Source organism: Sinohyriopsis cumingii, chromosome 7 (assembly GCF_028554795.1).
Source record: "Sinohyriopsis cumingii isolate HCF-2022 chromosome 7, ASM2855479v2, whole genome shotgun sequence".
Lineage (NCBI taxonomy): Eukaryota > Metazoa > Mollusca > Bivalvia > Unionida > Unionidae > Sinohyriopsis > Sinohyriopsis cumingii.
The window spans coordinates 29,382,388-29,401,992 of NC_142967.1; the positions used below are offsets into that span (position 1 = coordinate 29,382,388).

Sequence of the window (19,605 nt, forward strand, 5' to 3'; positions counted from 1 at the left end):
TGCCAGTCATATGCCATTACTGCTATTGGGACATTGACTTTGGTGAGATATATGCCAGTCATATGCCATTACTGCTATTAGAACATTGACTTTGGTGACATATATGCCAGTCATTTACCATTATTGCTATTGGGACATTGACTTTGGTGAGATTTATGCCAGTCATATGCCATTACTGCTATTAGGACATTGACTTTAGTGAGATATAGCCATTAGGACATTGACTTTGGTGAGATATATGCCAGTCATATACCACTGCTGCTATTAGGACATTGACTTTGGTGAGATATATGCCAGACATATACCATTATTGTTATTAGGACATTGACTTCAGTGAGATATAACCATTAGGACATTGACTTTGGTGAGATATATGCCAGTCATATACCATTACTGCTGTTAGGACATTGACTTTAGTGAGATATAGCTATTAGGACATTGACTTTGGTGAGATATATGCCAGTCATATGCCATTACTGCTATTGGGACATTGACTTTAGTGAGATATAGCCATTAGGACATTGATTTTGGTGAGATATATGCCAGTCATATGTCATTACTACTATTGGGACATTGACTTTAGTGAGATATATCCATTAGGACATTGACTTTAGTGAGATATATCCATTAGGGCATTGACTTCGGTGACATATATGCCAGACATATACCATTACTGCTATTAAATAAGCTTTGGCAGTTGTGTACTTTATCTTTTGTCAAAACCTAGTAAAAAAACGGCACGTCATTAATGTAACACATTTGTAACATTTAATGACACTTGAACCAGTTTATTGCAAATATTCAAAATCTAGGTCATTTAGACAAGGACAATTTGTTTACATACACCTATATTATAAAACAAAATAACAGATGATGTCAATTGGCACAAATGTATAAATGTCTGGAAATTTAACTCTAAATGTTATAGAGAATTTTTTAATAGTTTTCCTTTAAACTGTAATAAAAAGTATACTGATTGCCACTAAAAGCATAACCCAGTCACATTTAAGTTGATAGCACACATACACATTCAGAGTTATGGGTTATTTCAATGTTCTAACATACAGGTTTTGTGACATGCTGCACAGGTGAACAAGTCCTCTGGATGTATAATGCTGTACAAGGATTTACCATTCAACTCATCTGTCTCATATCCAATCATCTCAAGTGATCTGAAATAGGACAGAACAATTATTTCATGGATGTTTAAATTGCCGAGAGTGTTTTAAAATTAAGAACATGTTGGTGTATTGTTGATGTTGCTATCATCCATTTTGTACATGTAATTTAAGAATAAAACAAAAGTATAAATAAGGATTTAAAAAAGATACAAATTCCTGATTAGCTTGTGTACCTTGTTCTTTATTCTCAGATGCCAATTTGTGGTTCAAAATATTTATCTTAAATGATGGAAAATAAATGAAATTTCTTCTTGATTGCATTCATTTCCATGCTGATGTATTCCACAGTATTGCAGACTATGTGCCTGGATTCTCATGTCTCCAGCAGATATGTATGACAAACATCATTCATGGTGTCAATGACAATCTGTTAAAAAGAAATGACCAAACATTGCACAAAACTAGTGGAAATAGACAAATCAGGCACAGGGTGTTTGAAAAGGAGACAAAATCATCTGTATAGATTATGATGTGATTTTCAGTCATCTTCTTTATTTCTAATATATTATAAAAAGTAGATTATTTTTAATACTTTTTGTCCAACTCCCTAATGGTGAGATCCATGTCATGTTTGCTCCAGAACACATCTTGTTTGATTTCATGTGTGAAGTCATTTCCAGTCAACATGAATGGCTGGCAGAAAATGATAGCAACATCGGAGGATATTCGGTTTGCCTTTCCAAGCTCAAGGATATGTCTAATCTTGCCGCTGCAGTGAAGCTTCTGAAATAGACAAAATTTAGTAGATCAAAGTAGAAGTCTGTTTCATCTTTATTGAATTCATCCAATACCTTGAAGTATAATAAATTGGTATTCATACCGCCATGTATTAAAAACAAAATACCTGCAAAGAAATGACAAGGCACTGAGAGACAGTTAGCAGTCATCTTAATCTCCTAACATTCTAAGATTTGGTCTGTTTGTCTTCACCTAATCTCTTTACAATAACCTGGACTCCCTGATAATCCGGACACTATAAGACTGTTACTTGCTTTGTAGAAACAGTTCAAAGAAATGGACATATTGATTACTGAGGACATGGCTGTTGCAATTTTCTTGCATCCAAAATGGAAAATACATCAATTTTCGCATCTCAGAGAACCCTGGAATTGTACATACATATAAAAAAGCACCTCAAAAAAAATGCATTGTTCCTATCCCAAAGCATTCCATTCAGTGCCTTATCCACTTGTAAGCCTTGTCCATTTGTATGAGCATAACTGCTTTGACTGTTTTCAATAGTCCATCAAAAACTAAGTTTATTTTTTGCAGAAGTGAACAACAGCTATCACTTAGCAAAATGCACAATCTTTAAATTGTGACTATGTGTCACACAATCATATATTTACACGAATATGCATACTCATCAGTCCCATTCTAAATGATAATAGGTGAAATTATTAGATTTGTTACATTTGTTTGTGTAATCACATTATTGAAGTGTTTCATTGCTTTTATTACCTATGCTTTCTTCCCATTTTTATTCTTAAATCCACATAAAGTCACAGATCATCCTCACTGACAATATTTCTGCATAGATTGATATTTTCCCAAAAAGTACTACTGACATAATCCATTTTTAAACAGTGTGATTTAGACACTAGTGTTTGTTGTAAAAACATAATACATGTACATTCACCTGAAGTGATCACTGATTTATTTTTCTCAATTAAAATTTTGGGACATTTTTAGTCTTAATAGATTTTCTGGGTTATGGCAATAAATCCTGAAATATTAAAGTGGTCCACCATTATAAAGCCCATCAGCATACAGCTTTCCTTATAACATGGGATGGTTTTGGATCCCAATAATCAGTCAAATTTTGTTTTTTTATTGTTATTAAATTTATTTTGCTTTGATTAATACTTGATTATTAAAACCAATTATAATGTCATTTCACACCTGGAAATTTACTCATCAATTTGTGTGTTTTAATGCACCTTCAGGACACAATTGTCTCAGAATATGCCTCATGAGCCACAGTGGCTTAGTGGACAGGACAGTGGATGTGTGATAAGAAAGGTGCAGGTTTGATTCTCATCATTGTATCAGTCCATATCAGCTGCTGTAGTGTGTCCTTTATTGTGGAAATCTACTTGCCTTAATATAATATAGCCTTCAAGTTTTGCTTTGCCATGAAACACATAACACCAAATCATCAGAACACCCCTTGTATAAAGTTCTTACTTATGACACGGTTTACATAGAGTTCCCACAAACATAAAAGGGGAAGACTATTACAGGTAGTCTGTAGAACATTTCATCTCACCATGAATCCAGCAGTGTTGCCACTGAAGCATTTCATTCGGCAGAGAAAAGATGTAGGAGAAATTTCATTTGTCGACTGCTTTTCTGTTGTATCCACTTTGCTGCATGCCTTTTTCTCCTACAAAAAAGCATACTCATTATACACTGTTTATGGAATGATATATGCATTTTACAGCAGCATTATTTCATGACAGTAAAAGACATGTATCCAATAGCAGGTGTGATTGTTTTTATGGAAAAGACCCATCCATTCTTCCAGAAAATACATTAAAATTATTATAGCAGTGTTGTTACTAACAAGAGTACATGAATGCCCAATTATGCACATGTCCCATTACTAATAAGAGTACAACGAATGCCCAATTATGCACATGTCCCATGTTTAATATTACCTTATATAGGCAATAACAAGAATGGTTGACTGGAGATCTTTGACCAATAGTCCCAATGTAACCTTGACTTTTGACCATTAGCTATGGTATGTGGTCCAGAAGTAAACTTATTGTGCAAAAATCATTTTTTTGCCATTGTATATATATATATATATATATATATATATATATATATATATATATATGTGTGTGTGTGTGTGTGTGTTTGTGTGTGTTCTATATTATCCTAAGAGCATGCCATCTAAAAAAGTGTGTTCAAAGAACTTACTCAAGAAAATATGGGGCCCCAAGTGGCCAATTGGTCTAAAGTATTCACCTTTACTAAATACTGCCAAATCACCTCTGTCCACATATTGGGCTCAAGTCTCTGGCTCATCCATTTATGAGAAAGCTAGCCAGTAGCTTCCTGGTTCTTATAGAGGCTTTCCTCCACCAGCTATACTGGCTGCTATGTATAGCCTATCTTGTGCTGAGAAAGGGCACTATGCCCAAAACAACAAGAAAAAAATTATCATGCAGTCAGATTTTCTTTGAGCTACAGTGGCCTTGACCTTTGAACCCAAAATCAACCAGCTTTTTCCATACTTTAAGTGCCAGCTCTCCACAAAACTTTTGGTCACATTTCATGGTCTTGAACTTAAGTAGTAGTTTTGTTGAAAATATTTTTCTTATTTCATTTACAGTGATGTTGACCTTGATCTTTTGATCCCACAATCAGTAGTATTCTTTCGTACCCAACATGTAAGTTACCCAAACTTTGGTGAACGTTTATGCAGAACTACTTTTCTTCCTTAAGTCAAGGTAACATTGACCTTTGACCTTTTGACCCTGAGATGCATAGGCTTCTTTCTGATCCAAAGTACAATTTATCCACAAAGTTTGATCCAGGTCTGTGGTGTAAAACTAATGCTACTTTGCAGAAACCATTTTTCTTCTTGTAGTCACAGTGAACTTGACCATTTATTTTTTCACCCCAAATTCAATATTTGTTTTTCCTTTAATTATGTTATGTGGAAACAATTTTTATTCATTCAAAGTGACCTTAATCATTCTTCTTTCAACCCCAAAATCAAATAGTACATGATTTAGAAGTAAAATTATTGTGCAGCAAAGGAAACATTTAAGGACAGACAGGGTCACATGACAACATGCTGCACTAAGAGGCAGGTATATAAAAACCAAACCAATATCATCATAAGACAGGGCAATAATTTGCTATGCTCCTTTCTCACCAGTGGCCTCATGTACCAAGATTTCCTTGTTTTTCATGATTATGCATAAACCTGCCAAAGCAATCACCGAAAGTGCAAATAAATTTTTCTCATCATTTTTACCCAACATGACCTCTCATGCAGTCTGAACGAGTTAAAGTATCTCTTCTAAGTACTGTCACTAACTGATTGATCAGATTGATTAATATGTAGGAGATTGTTATATTGTATTGATAATACATGTAGTTGTTATTATTTATGCATAATCATGAAAACTGATTAAATATCTGCACCAACAGCCATGGTACTGTTGTAGAAGCATATTGGATTACTGCCTGTGTCTTGCAGTGATGAACCATATATATGTATGCAATTTATGGTTTACAATCTTGTCAAGTACAATGTACAAGGTACAACAAAATTGCCACAATGATTTTGTCATGCAGAAAAAGGGATATCATAGGCCCACAATAAAACGAACAATATAAAATTGACTCTTATTTTGGGGGGCAGCAAAGTGAGCAAAATTCTACCATGTGCCAAATATACAAGTTCCACTCTCACTTTAGCCCAAAGTTCCAAGACAGGACTTTCTTATACCCAGTCATTTTCTAATACCTGGTAGCTAAATTCTTTATAATAAGAGGAAGCAATTGACTGTGTACCTGTCTGTTGTCAGAGTGATCTGCCTTTCCCTCTAAAGCTTTCTTAACTTCTAGATGATCATCTGGATGTACAATGCCATAAATGCACCTGTGCATAAGGTCCACCTATTTTAAAAAATATATATTAAGATCGGTTTGGGGTAATTGTTTTTAATAATTAAAGTTAATATTTTCTACAGTCATTCATATTGCATATACCAATGGTCTCCAGCCTGTCAAAATTAAAATCTGTTGAAATTTAGGAAAGGTCGAAATTTGCATAAGCAAACTGGCTTTGATAAAGTGATAGGTATAAAATTAATGGACTAATTTTACCATGTCCAACCTGTTTTAAATGTTTTCATTAATTGTGTTTTGTGTGGTCAATGAATCTTAGAAATCTGCTGATAATAGAAAATCCAAAAAACAAACTAGACCACTCATTAAGTCATAGTTTTGTTAATTGAAGAACAAAAATACCATCCAATTATCACACAAACTTTCAGTTTGTAATTTGACTTCTAAGTAAGAATATATTGAAACTTTTGATTCAGTATCTTATAGTTTCATGATAAAGAGAAATTTTAGAAATAAAAAGTTCCTTGTCTCGAAAATATTCAATACATTTCAGTTTTGGAAGAGCCCATTGTACCAACTTTAGAAAAGGCTATTTGCACGGCTGCCATGTACCCACAATCACATAGACTAGACTATCCTCACTGTGACTGGATATTCAAAACTATGTAATCTCAGCTAAACATAATGTATAAGTAAGTTTCTGGCCAGAAGTGGCCAACTACATGAGAGCTGACAAGCAACAAAACATTTACTGGTATTTCAAAACATCAGCCACCAAGCTTGTGTTCATATTAATTAATGGGTGGTTACCCATCAATACTATTACAAGTTTGGTTATCTATTTATCAGGAAAAAAGTAAACAGTTCAATTATTCTTTACTGAGCATTACTTTAGTTTTTTAAATGTGCACAGTAAAGGTTATATTTTATAAAGTAACCATCATGTATTAACTGGACGAATTAAAAATATAGCAAATAATAATTAATGCAAAAACGACCACTTTTAAGCACATGATGGGCTATACATGATGGCCAGTTGTTTTGGTTTAGAAAGAACCTGGGAGAACCCCGGGATGTTACTGGCAAGCTTACTCATATATCCATGTTGGACAAGCCTGAGGCTTGAACCCATGTGGACAGAGGTGAGATGTCAGTGATCTGTAATGGTGAGCACCTTAAACCACTTGGCCACCCAGGACAATTTCTATCTGCAATTGTGTAAATGAATGGAACAGTGCTGGATTTTCTGAAGTTTGACGTGTTACTGCAGGGAATGCAGCAGTAAGTGTTTAAAATTGTACACAAGGCCAGATTAAGGTGGTAAGAGGTCAAAAACAATTTAAACAAGAGGCACACACCCCACCCCACCCTGCCATACCATTTAAACTGCATTGTGCCACTCCCCACCCCACCCAGCCATACCATGTAAACTGCATTGTGCCACTCCCCACCCCACCCACCTGCAAAGGGGCAGGGATCCTGGAGAGACTGTTCCATTTTTTCTGCCATTAATCTGTCTGCAATTATACCAGTTTTACCTGCAATGACTTGAAAAAATGTCAGATCAGGTATACAGAAAATGTACAAATAGCTTTTAAGTAAACTGAATATGCAACAGCTGTTCAAATAGCCTTCTGAAGATCATGTACAGTGGTTGTGAGAATAGCATTTCTCACTTAAAGGACATGGGCACCGTGTAAATAGTTTAACACTATCATTGAAATACATATTCAACCTCATGCACTTTTGTTTCACATATATATAATGATACATGTTGTGTTTAAAAATGAAAATGTTGTCAATAAATAATAATTTTGGACAAAAGAGAATAATAAAATAAAATGTTTTCCACTTTTATCTTACCTGATTAAAGCCTAGATATTGGAGTACATTGTCCGACACATAGAGGATCGTTCCATCAGTTGAGGCGACGAGTAAGAAACCATCCAGTATCTATCAATGTAAATCTCAAATTTGTATATGTTGCTTTATTATTATTCCCATTGCATGTATTATTATTATTAGTATTATTATTATTATTTAATAATTAATTTACGTTCATTAGTTCTAAATTATGTAGACATATTTCTGACCAGAATATGTGTAACATTAAAATTTACTAAGATATTTACACTGTTTTAAGCATATGGCTTGGTTACCTTTGCTTAAACTGTATTCAGCTTCAAAGAATTATAAATAAATTGAAAGAATACTGAAACCTTTAGAAATTTAAGATAAACCTGGAAACAAATAAAACTAGTTTTTTGAAAAGGGAGATATTTGAAAGGATATGAAAGATGGTATTTTGGTGATTGCCTGATAGAGATTGGTTGTGTATTCTCTTCTAAAACCTCATGGTATATACATCAAAAAAAAGTTCAGCAGCAAAGGCACTTTATAGTCTGAGGAATAAACATAATCGTTTTGATAAACTATCTACAAAAACTCTACTCCAGATAGAATTATGAATTATGGGTCAGAAATTTGGATTTTTACAAATTCAGTTACATTGAAACTGTAGGTATGTCTTTTTATAAATATATTATTGGTATTACAAAACACACTCCAAATATTTTTATCTTTAAGGAGTTGAAGCAGTCTGTAACATATAGTAGAATTCATAAATGCTGGTTCAAATTATTAAAGATGACTGACAATAGATTCCCAAAACAAAGCTATAAGGTATAACGGTACCAACTGTACAACCCCAGGTGGGCAGAGCTTAAGGTGTAGGAAACTTTGTATTCAGAAATAAATAGCAACAATAGCTGTGATTGGTGCATTATGTAAGAGTTGAACTTTCTGTTAGGCTTAAAAAACATTGAGCCTCTTGGCAACATGTGAGATTATGTTAATTCATATCTAGATCATATTTTGTACCTTTTATGATTTATTTTAAAATGTGGTACACATGGCTGAAAATTTGTCTGTTGTGACTAGGTAACTCTTACCCCTGTCTAGTTCCAGCAGAGTTATCTCTCTTAAATGCAATGGAGTACCTGGTTTTGTCATTGTCAAATTAACAATCTAACATTATTCTCTATGACAGTGTGTGACATGCATGCTGAGGTAGGATAGAAAGTATATTTATTTCACAAAACATTAGCATTGAGGTTTATGGAAAAACAATTGGTACCGTGATACCTGTAGGGAAGAACAGCCTCACATTGTATCTATAGAAACACAGACATGTGGGAAGCATTGTGAACTGTACTAGTTTGATGTAGGAAAACAAATGGATGCTAAACATTTTTGGTCAAATATTGACAGTCTTTTAAGAAAATAAATGTATAAAATCTTCAGAAAATAGCACAAGTTGGCTTTGCATGGGGGCTTTTGTAACTATAGCTATGACAGGCATAGACTGATGGCTTTATGTCTGTGTAGTCAGCTCCAAGATTAGCATACATGCAACAAAAGAAGTTATGTAAAGATAATATAGTTAATTTTGGCCAAATATTGACTATTTTACCTGCAAAAGATGAAAAATCATGTATAAAAAACAACTATCTTGTTCTTGTAAGGCATGTCATAAATGAGGATAGAGAACAGTCTAGTGTCACTTGTTGATAGATCACTTGTATCATGTAGGATTTGTTTTGTCCTTGTCAAATTGACAATCTAGCATTGTTCACTATGACAGTGTGTAACATGCATGCTGAAGTAGGATAGAAAGTATATTTATTTCACAAAACATTAGCATTGAGGTATATGGAAAAACAATTGGTACCGTAATACCTTAAGGGAAGAACAGCCTCAGTGTATCCATAGAAACGCATATATGCAGTGGCATCACTCGGGTTGGTGTCACCCAGTGCGGTAGCTCATGGTGTCACCCCCCTGGTCCTCCTTCCGTAACAGACCATACAGAATCCTTAGTAATGTCATTTTGCTGTCACCCCCTCTGATGGTGTCACCCGGTGCAGTCTGCACCCCCCCGCATCCCCCTAGCGACGCCACTGCTGTGCCTGCTAGTCATGTATTTAACTATGATCGGTTATCCGCTTATGAAATCCGACTAGACCGAGCAGTGTGTGCTCTGTAAAATTTGCAATTTTTCATTTTGGTGTCACCCCTCTGAGATGGTGTCACCCGGTGCGGTCCGCTCCCCCTGCACCCCCCTAGCGACACCACTGCATATATGTGGGTGGCATTTATGAACTTTATTAGTTTGATATAGGAAAACAAATGGGTGCTGAACAGTTTTGGTCAAATATTGAAAGTCCTTTAAGAATAAAATGTATGAAATCTTCAGAAAATAGCACAAGCTGGCTTTGGATGGGGACTTTTGATAACTATAGCTATGACAGATGCAGACTTGTGTTGCCTGATGCCTTTATGTCTGTGTTGTTAGCTCCTAGATTGGAATACATGCAACAAAATAAGTTATGTAAACATAATATAGTTGATTTTGGCCAAATATTGACTATTTTACCTGCAAAAGATGAAAATTCATGTATAAAACACAACTATCTTGTTCTTGTAAGGCATGTCATAAACCAGGATAGAAAACACTCTAGGTTCACTTGTAGATAGATCACTTGCATCACATAGAATATTCTGGTATGAGTAATTTTAGGTCATTTATTAAAGATATAGTATCCCTTCCCATTTTGTTTTAATTAACCTGCTCTAATTATCCATTTTTGTACACTTTACTGCCTTGAAATTGTTCATGCAGTTTATTTAGTTAAGTTCTCTTGCAGTCCCTTTTGTTGAAGTAGCAGCAAATACCAACAGACAAGACCAGTTTCTTTAAGTCAGCATTTCCCATTAACACTTGTATAAGCCCAACTATAACCTACTATTGACTTTCAATTAATTCTATTTATTTCTGTCCAGTTGTTCTTGTGGAATTTCCAGATTAGGTCCAACATTACTGAGTGATTACCATTTTAGTCACACATTGCCATTCATTCCTTTCAAGTCTACACTGTTCTTCAAACTTTGCATCCCATTGCAAGAATCCAAATTGGCATGGGATCATATCTGCATGGTTATGGAAGGCTACACTCCACATGCTGGCATTGTAGAGAACATCAACGATGTGATATAAAACAGCTGCCTCATACTCAGAAAACAAAATTACATCACTCTTGAGTTCTCCATTACATATAGAAATCTGAATGTTAAGTTCTCACCTTATCAATAATGTATTTTTGAATAATTTAATTGCATTGAAGTTAATACATGTCTTTCATGAACTCATCTATATTACATAGATAATATATTAGAAGAAATAAAAATACCACACCTTATGTATATCATTCAGTTATCTCCCTTACACCAGACATAACATTTCAAGAAAGTAAAACTCACATTTTCAGTGATTGGTTATGAAAATAAAGAGAAGATTTGTGAAGTATTATATTAGCCCTCAATCTTGATGCAATTGTAAGTAGAAGCAATTTAATAATTTCTCACAGTAAAGTTTACAAGTTGAAAAACTGATAAAATATGTTTTGTTTGGTTGAGGTATTTTCTGCCTAACATAAGCCCATTATTGTTAATTTCTTACGCAGAAGAAATATATATTATATGTATCTATATTATCTAAATTAATCACCCTTTTATATTAGATGGAAATGAACACAACTTCACCTGAAATTTGGGTACCTGTAAGGGATGTTATAGCACAGTTGCCTTCGGACTGTCCTTGGACCTATGTGGCCCTGCGCCCATATATTTGTCCAAGGTAAGGTCATTAAACTTTCACTTCTCATTTTTCTCATTGCTGCTTTTGTCTCCTTTAATTCCTTTACCATAAGCTACATCTCCCTTTTAGATACACACTTTCCTCCTGTTTTAACTCCATTTGACTCACTATACTTATTGTTTTTATTTGGCTTTTTCTGTATTTTAATAACAAATTTCACCCCCAATCCAACATAACCACTTAGAAGCTGTGATCTACTATATTTGGTGACTGGTTGGCTTACTGCATCAATTTTATTCACAACACAAAGGAGGGAAGTTTTCTATTTGTGTTACAAAGAGGATGGGTAGGTAGACCTTTGTGTGAGGACTGGGGGTTGGTGACCTCCTGTATCTGCAGACAGTGTAAAGTGTTAAACGCTTATACTTTATGATAAGATTGGGTCATGTCCACCTGTCTCTGATGTTAAGTTGTGCATCTACCAAACAAATATAAAGTCCTTTATTTTAGGTGAATTGTACTTTTTAAAGAAGGAGAGGTACATGCTAATTGGTACATTGACCTTGGACCTAGTTATTACATAATATGATATAACGTGATTTATCGCATATCACCCATGTGAAGCTCAATAATTGCTGATATGAATAAAACACAGCTCATAGTTAAAACAATTAATTTTATTCCCAAAATCTAGTTTGGTAGTAAAGCACAAATATGAAAACAGCAGCTGAAATAGTTAAAAGACCATTAAATACACATTAATATAAGACTCAGCTTGGTACCTCATAAAATTGTTTTTGACAATTTTAACTAAGTACACTTGTTACTTGTACAGTCCCGAGCTATATCACAGATTATTGAAAAAATTAAGGTTGACAGTAGGTATAATGGTACCAATTGTGCAACCCCAGGTGGGCAGAGTTTAAGGTGTAGGGAACATTGTATTCAGAAATAAATAACAACACTAGCTGTGATTGGTGCATTATGTAAGAGTTGTACTTTCTGTTAGGCTTAAAAAACGTTGAGCCTCTTGGCAACATGTGAGATTGTTAATTCTGATCTAGATCATATTTTGTATTTTTTATGATTTTTGTTAAAATGTGGTACACATGGCTGAGACTGTGGCTGTTGTGACCAGATAACTCTTACCCCTGTCTAGTTCCAGCAGAATTATCTCTCTTAAATGCAATGGTGTACCTGGTTTTGTCTTTGTCAAATTGACAATCTAACATTGTTCTGTATGACAGTGTGTGACATGCATGCTGAGGTAGGATAGAAAGTATATTTATTTCACAAAACATTAGCATTGAGGTCTATGGAAAAACAATTGGTACTCGATGCCATAACGTGGTGGCAAACTGAGATTGTTAAGAATCTACTGTTTTGATAAAGAGAAGTTTAAGTTAATCAAGGGATGGGTGATAAGAAACACTTCTTCATTATATTTAAACAATGTTAAGATACTTTTCTACAAGAACTAATGGTAGGTTAAATATAATGGATAGACTATGATTCAGTAATAAGATCAGAAATTACTTGGGTTGTCTATGCTATATAGATTGTTTGAACTCTTCACTCAGTGTTTGCTTACTGTATATGTTCAGAAATTAACCTTTCCTATGATGGTAAAAATAGGTCAAGATATAAAATATCCCTATGTTGAAAAAGAAGTGTTTCACTTTGCTGTTAAAAGCCCCATGTAATGATCTATGATAATATGAAAAATGCCTATTTACCAACAAGCATTCATTTAATGCAATTCACATAAAGTTTTATAACTTTATGCAAGACAAATATTTATTTATCAAGGAAAATCTGTAATAGTTTGAGTCTGTGTGTGTTAATCTGAGAATTGTTATGCTGCATGGTTGAACCATATTATTTTCACCTATTTATGTAATCTGGGCTGGTGGCCTATACTACTACTACTACTTCTACTACTACTACTACTACTACTACTACTACTACTAATAATAATAATAATTATTATTATTATTATTATTATTGTGGTGAATATAAAGATATGCATTCGGAATGTCCTCCGCTATGTTTGCGAGACTATAATCTACTGCTGTGAGACAAAAATATGCCGTATGATTTATCGCGAAGTTTTGAATGGATGGTAACTCAAAGAATTAGCATTAGTTTAAACATGTCAACAACCTATATGTCCAAAAACTGAACACAGACACTGCCTTCCTCCTCATAATAGTATACAAACACTTGCGTCTGTCACCCGTATATGTGCATTTGTTTACGGAATAGTCCGAGTTTCCTCTGAACTTTATACCCCATTTTTGATATTTGGAAATTTCTGTTGGGGTGTACATCCCAACATAAATGTCCAAATATCAATAATGGGGTGGCAGGGGTCAGATGAAATTGTACTATTTACGGAAGTGCAACGGTTACACTCCCACTCGCTAAGTATAGGCATACATTAAAATAGATATATCCTAGTTGTAAACCAGTCAAAATTTGGATCAATAGGGTACCAGTGAATACTCCTTCACGTTAGAAATGGTGTACGCCTTTATAATTCACACACTGTTACCAGGCCCATGCAAGGTTTTATTTTATCAACTGTATGGTCAAGATGACGAGTGTGATTCAAAAAACGAAGTACAACAATCATCAGATTTAAAATCAACGCGGAAGATGCAAATAGAACAAGTTGCCTCCCAGGTAAATACCGGTGCAATACTGATTTAGCACATAAAATAATTTCATCCACGCTGCTTATCATTAGAATAGTTATTTTACGTGCTACGTGACATTGAAATGTAGTTTTCCAATCGGATCTGACCCTGGATAGGCTTTAGTATGAGCACGAAGTATAATTACTGAAAATTGTCAAGACCAATACCATTTTCCAGTTCTCTAATTGTCCAAAGTAATGATTAAAACATTCCAATTTGGCAATATAAGAAATGTGGCAAATCGCAGTTGGAATCCTTGAGATTTTCGTCACTGCCTTTCAGCGTTTCCATGTTTCGGGGTGGGTGGGTAATGTGCCATCTGTGGAGATTTCATGTTAAATTAAGTCATCGTTGTGTTAATGAAAAACCCAAATTCATAGTGTCATGCCAGGAAGCAGAAAAATCAGTCTGCAGCATAAATAATTACTGATAAAACTGTTCAACGACAGCTGCAACTTTCACTTTGACTGTCCCGGAAACCCAAACACATTAAAAAAAACTTACAAGATTCTATTAATGCTTTCAACCTCAAACAGTCCGTTAACCAACCCACCCATAAACATGGTCACATTTTAGACTGGATTTTTCATAGACCTGATGATAATATTCTACGTTCCCCCCTGGTATCCCACGGACTTGCATCAGATCACCTCTGCAGTATATGCCATCTTGACGTATCAGTCCCTAACCCTCCACCTTTATTTGTTACTAAGAGAAACCTCCGTATGATAAATAGAACCAAACTAATGCATGATATCCAAGCAAACCTAACAATTTGCCTACCTCCTACAGCATAACAATTCGATATCTGCCTGCGTTCATTGCTCGACATACATGCCCCAGCCACCAACTGCAGAGTATCAATTCTAAAGTGTTCTCCATGGTATAGCAGTGGTATATGGACCAGCTTTGCACTGCTACAAGAGACCGCCGTAAAGCTGAGAGGCTTTGGCTTTCCACCTGACTCACTGTTCATAAGCAAATCTATGAAGCCGCTAAGAAGAACGTCACAGACATAGTCCATGCAGCAAAATCAGCCCACTACAGTACCAAGATCATGGAAAGTTCAAGCTGCAAAGAGCTCTTCGAGATTACTAACAAGCTAATGTCGAGGAACAAATGTACACCACTTCCACTACCTTCTCTCTAGTCGACCTTCCGGACCTGTAGTCTCCCATTCATATTAAAAATCTTAGAAAAGGTTGTTCTATCCCAGCTTGTATCTCATCTAAATTCAAACAGTCTTTTTAGCAATGCACAATCTGCATATCGCCCTTGCCACGGTACTGAAACTACTTTTCTAAAAGTAGTTAATGACATTCTTTCTGCGTTGGATAGCGGAAAGATTACAGTCCTCACCCTCTTTGATTTGTCTGCAGCATTTGACACAACAGATCATGATATATTACTTCACCGTCCCCAGCATGTATTTGACATTCATGATACAGCCTTACTGTGGTTCAAGTCCTACTTGGTCAACAGGACACAAATTGTGTCTGCAAATGGAATACACTCCAGCCCAGTTAACCTATGTTGTGTTGTTCCACAGGGGTATGTTCTTGGACCTGTTCTCTTCATTATATACACTCAGTCGTTCTTAAGTGTCATAGATCATCATCCAGTGTCTCACCAATTGCCACCATTAATACTGGCCGCCATGCATAGTCTATCGTGTGCTGAAATATGGCGTTAAACCCCACAACAACAACAACTCACCAGTTGTACGCTGATGACACCCAAACATACAAATCTAGCCATCCAACTGAAGTACCAAGGTGTAGAGAGGTGCATTTCTGATGTGAAATCATGGATGACATGTAACAAGCTGCAGATGAATGATGATAAAACTGAGGCCATTCTGATCACAACACACAGACTTTCGCAGTCTCATCCTTTACCTCAAACAATAAATATCAGTAACACCAACATTAAATTCACACAATCAGTACGAAACCTAAGTGTCACTCTGGACAGTACTCTCACGTTGCACCAACATGTCATGGCTGCATATCTTGAGCTGAGACGCATCAGCTCCATTCGCAAATATCTTTCAGTTGATGCCACTAAAACACTTGTATGTTCATTAGTAATTTCAAGATTGGACTATTGTAACTCAGTTATGTCTGGTTCATCTCAGTATCTACTTCAGAAACTTCAAAAGGTTCAAAACACTGCTGCTCGTATCATACTTAGAGTACCACGATCAGAGCACACCTCCCCGCTCCTCTGTACCCTACACTGGCTATCCATTCGATCCAGAATCAAACACAAAAGATGTTCTCTGTGCTACGTTTCACTGACGGACTCCAGTCCAAGATACCTATCCGACCTCACCCATGTGTATACACCAGCAAGATACTTACGCTCCTTTTCTGACAATCGTATACTCATTATTCCCACTACGAAAACGAAGTCATATGGACAACGTTCTTTTGCATACCAGGGCCCAGCAGCGTGGAATGAATTGCCCACTGAACTTAGACACAAGACACAGTGATCCCATTCAAGAGTGCTCTTAAAGCTCACTTATTTCGACTGCAAGAACAAACTTAAAGACATAATAATGTTCCTTACCTTGAATGGTTTCAATTTGTTTTATGTTTTGTAATTTCATAGTGTTTGTCTTTTGTAATAATATCATTATATATGGGTTTTTATGTTATAGGTGTTGTCTAATGTTGTAAAGCGCTTAGAGCTTCTTAAGATTAGGCGCTATACAAAGTCCTCATTATTATTATTATTATTATTATTATTATTTTACATCATTCATATATATATATATATATATATATATATATATATATATATATATATATATATATATATATATATATTTCAGTGTTTTCTTACACTTAATATATAAATGAGGTGACGCATATCATTGCATTTGATGCCTATAGATTCGCAATGTTGCCCTTGAAATAGTAGAGCTTATAGTCCTGAAAAAATGTTCGATGTGCAGGGAGAGGGGCTGTTATTAAACAGTCACGAATGCAGATTTCTTTTACTTTATCATAGGTTCATTCTGAATACCAATTCCGAAGGGCCGTTGCAAACAGAACAGTAGAAGAAGATATTCAAACATTAGTCAACGATGATACACTTCCAGAATTTGAACTCGGCTTTATCAGACTACTCGAAGGAGAGTCGTTTGCGAAGACCCGGGTTGCAGTTTGGCTCGGTGCGGGAAATACTGGTTTCACACTAGTATGTCACGAAACAGAGAACCGGGTTCTAGCCGAAAATGTACTGAAATTGATAATTCGCTGTCTGCAGGAACATTTGCGAATTCTCACCCAACCGGCGGAAGCATTTCTTAAAGTGGACAAAGTCTGCCTCGTTCTCAGTCGGTTTCTACCAGAAGGAAGTTTGCTATTTATGAATCATAGAGTAATAAGAGGCCTTGAGAAGGAATTGGAGACATTAATAAAAAATTAGAATGAAATAGGGAAGTAGTGCATAGTTTTTTTTTTTTTAAAAACACAACAAAAAAAACAACAACACTTTCTTGATGACCGTCGTAATCTTTTTCTTTAAGATAGATTTTGGTTAGTCATATTACCTGTTTTACCATGCATTATTATGTTTGATTGTCCATTTTACACACACACACACACACATACACACTATATATATATATATATATATATATATATATATATATATATATATATATATATATATATATATATATATATATATTGGAAAAAGTTGCATTAATCAAAATCCGTATTCTCAAAACTTTTGGATTATGTTACGACTCCATTATTTTAAATCACGTTACAGAAAATAGCAAAAATAAACAAGTTTTGTAAAATTCAACAAAATAATTTATTTCCCAAGGATACAAAGTGAAAATTTGAAAAAGAACTATCTGTATTGTGAATTAAATCCCGAATAGTTTACCGCTCCGGTGGCCATCTTTTTCTTTAAAATAGATTTTGGGTAGAGCGTACGTCTCGGATGTGGTAGGTCGTGGGTTCGATCACCGGCCGAGTCATACCAAAGACTTATAAAAATAGTACTAACAGCTGCCTCGCTTGGCGCTCAGAATTAAGAGGTTGGAGTTAGGACTGGTCGCCCTGGTGTCGGGATAATGTAACTGGGTGGGGCATCATGTTACATGTCTGCTGCATGATGCCCCAGTGCTAGACATCGGTATAAACTGCCACACTGCAAACATCGTAGCGATATGACTGGAAAATTGTTAAAGCTACGTTACAAATCCAAATGACAACAAATATTTAAAATATGTATGAGGCACCGTGGCGGACAATAACTGGTCCGATGAGAAAGTTGGAGATGAAAGTTCGATGTCATATGTCGATAAATCCAATATCACGTGTTGGATCAGATTACATGTCCTTAAAGTTCCATTTTGTAGATCGAGATTTTAGATTTTATATGTTGAACTATACAGTGATGGTGTAAAGTTCTATTTCCTATGTCGACGTTTTACAGTGTATATTTTGAATTACACAGCGGTGGTTGAAATTTCAATATCATATTATAGAATCCCTTATTCACACGTTGTATGTAACTGTTTGTGATGAATGTTCCCTTCATAAGGAGAGTATTTAGATCTCGTCTGTTGAATTTCACAGCAACGAGAAGCAGCCGCCTTGTTTAAAAATAACGTGGTACATTCACGAGAGCGACCTCTAGCGAAGAAATTCATAGTAATTCTTGACCTGTGAATGTTAACTTTCAAACTGTAAATGCATGAAAGGTAATGGCGCCTCATAACTGAATACGCAAATGATGTATTTTAATAGTCGATATTATTTTGAATTGTTAAAGTGGACATTGTGTAATGTTACTTTTAACACCAACACATCATTTCACCATATAAAACTAGCAATTCTGACAAGCACAATAAAATGTCCAACCACCGCTGTGTAATTCAACAGATGCAATCTAAAATCTCAACATACGGAATGGAACTTTCAACATAAACTCTTTGAACTAATACGTAAATTAGGAATTCTCGACGTATGACACTGAAATTTCAACCACCGCCGTGTAATTCAAACTACACAATCTAAACCTCGGCATAGTTTGATAGAAAATATAACTTTCAAACACTACTGTTTAATTAAACGGATACAATCTAAAATATCAACCTAGAAAATGGAACTTTAAGGACAATCATTTTTTTTATACAACACTTGAAATTGGAATTCTGAACACGTGACATTAAAATTTCAACGGCAACGTTCTGATTGGACCATCTCTTGTCCGCTACGGCGCCTCATAAAATATGCGCTCACATCCACGTTATATCACGGGTGCGATCATGCAGATCAGCAGCGTTATTATCAGCAGTATCTGAATGAACTCAGATTTTCGGATACAGAATTTCCAGTGCAGTGTAATAAAGCGACACTCAAAACAATTGATGAATTATATTACAGGTATCACAGTTAACGTGTTTAATTGGGACTTGTAATCTGTGTCGGTATGATGGCCACCTGAT

General features: G+C 35.3%; 2 protein-coding genes across 3 annotated transcripts in view; one reads left to right on the top strand and one right to left on the bottom strand.

Moving 5' to 3' along the window:
- The window catches only part of LOC149794949 (uncharacterized), a 72,610-nt gene that overhangs the window by 9,589 nt on the left and 43,416 nt on the right, over positions 1–19,605 (bottom strand). The window contains exons 5-9 of one of the 2 annotated variants that reach the window (XM_089964611.1): positions 7,638–7,727; positions 5,718–5,822; positions 3,451–3,567; positions 1,714–1,904; positions 1,132–1,172 (exon numbers count right to left, since the gene is read on the bottom strand). In XM_089964611.1, coding sequence (XP_089820737.1) covers positions 1,132–1,172; positions 1,714–1,904; positions 3,451–3,567; positions 5,718–5,822; positions 7,638–7,727 — 544 coding nt within the window. Of the gene's footprint in view, positions 1–1,065; positions 1,173–1,713; positions 1,905–3,450; positions 3,568–5,717; positions 5,823–7,637; positions 7,728–19,605 lie in introns of both variants that reach the window. The other variant, XM_089964610.1, reaches the window with a different exon arrangement.
- Positions 13,926–17,577, top strand: LOC149794950 (AP-5 complex subunit sigma-1-like). The gene is made up of 2 exons (XM_089964612.1): positions 13,926–14,115; positions 17,148–17,577. Exons 1-2 carry the CDS (start codon positions 13,951–13,953, stop codon positions 17,565–17,567), a joined length of 585 nt encoding a protein of 194 aa, XP_089820738.1. The 5' UTR covers positions 13,926–13,950; the 3' UTR covers positions 17,568–17,577.

Coding starts and splice junctions, on each gene's coding strand:
- LOC149794950 (XM_089964612.1), top strand. CDS start 13,951: ATGGTGTACGCCTTTATAATTCACACACTGTTACCAGGCCCATGCAAG. Junction 14,116..17,147: donor TAGAACAAGTTGCCTCCCAG/GTAAATACCGGT, acceptor ACTTTATCATAG/GTTCATTCTGAATACCAATT.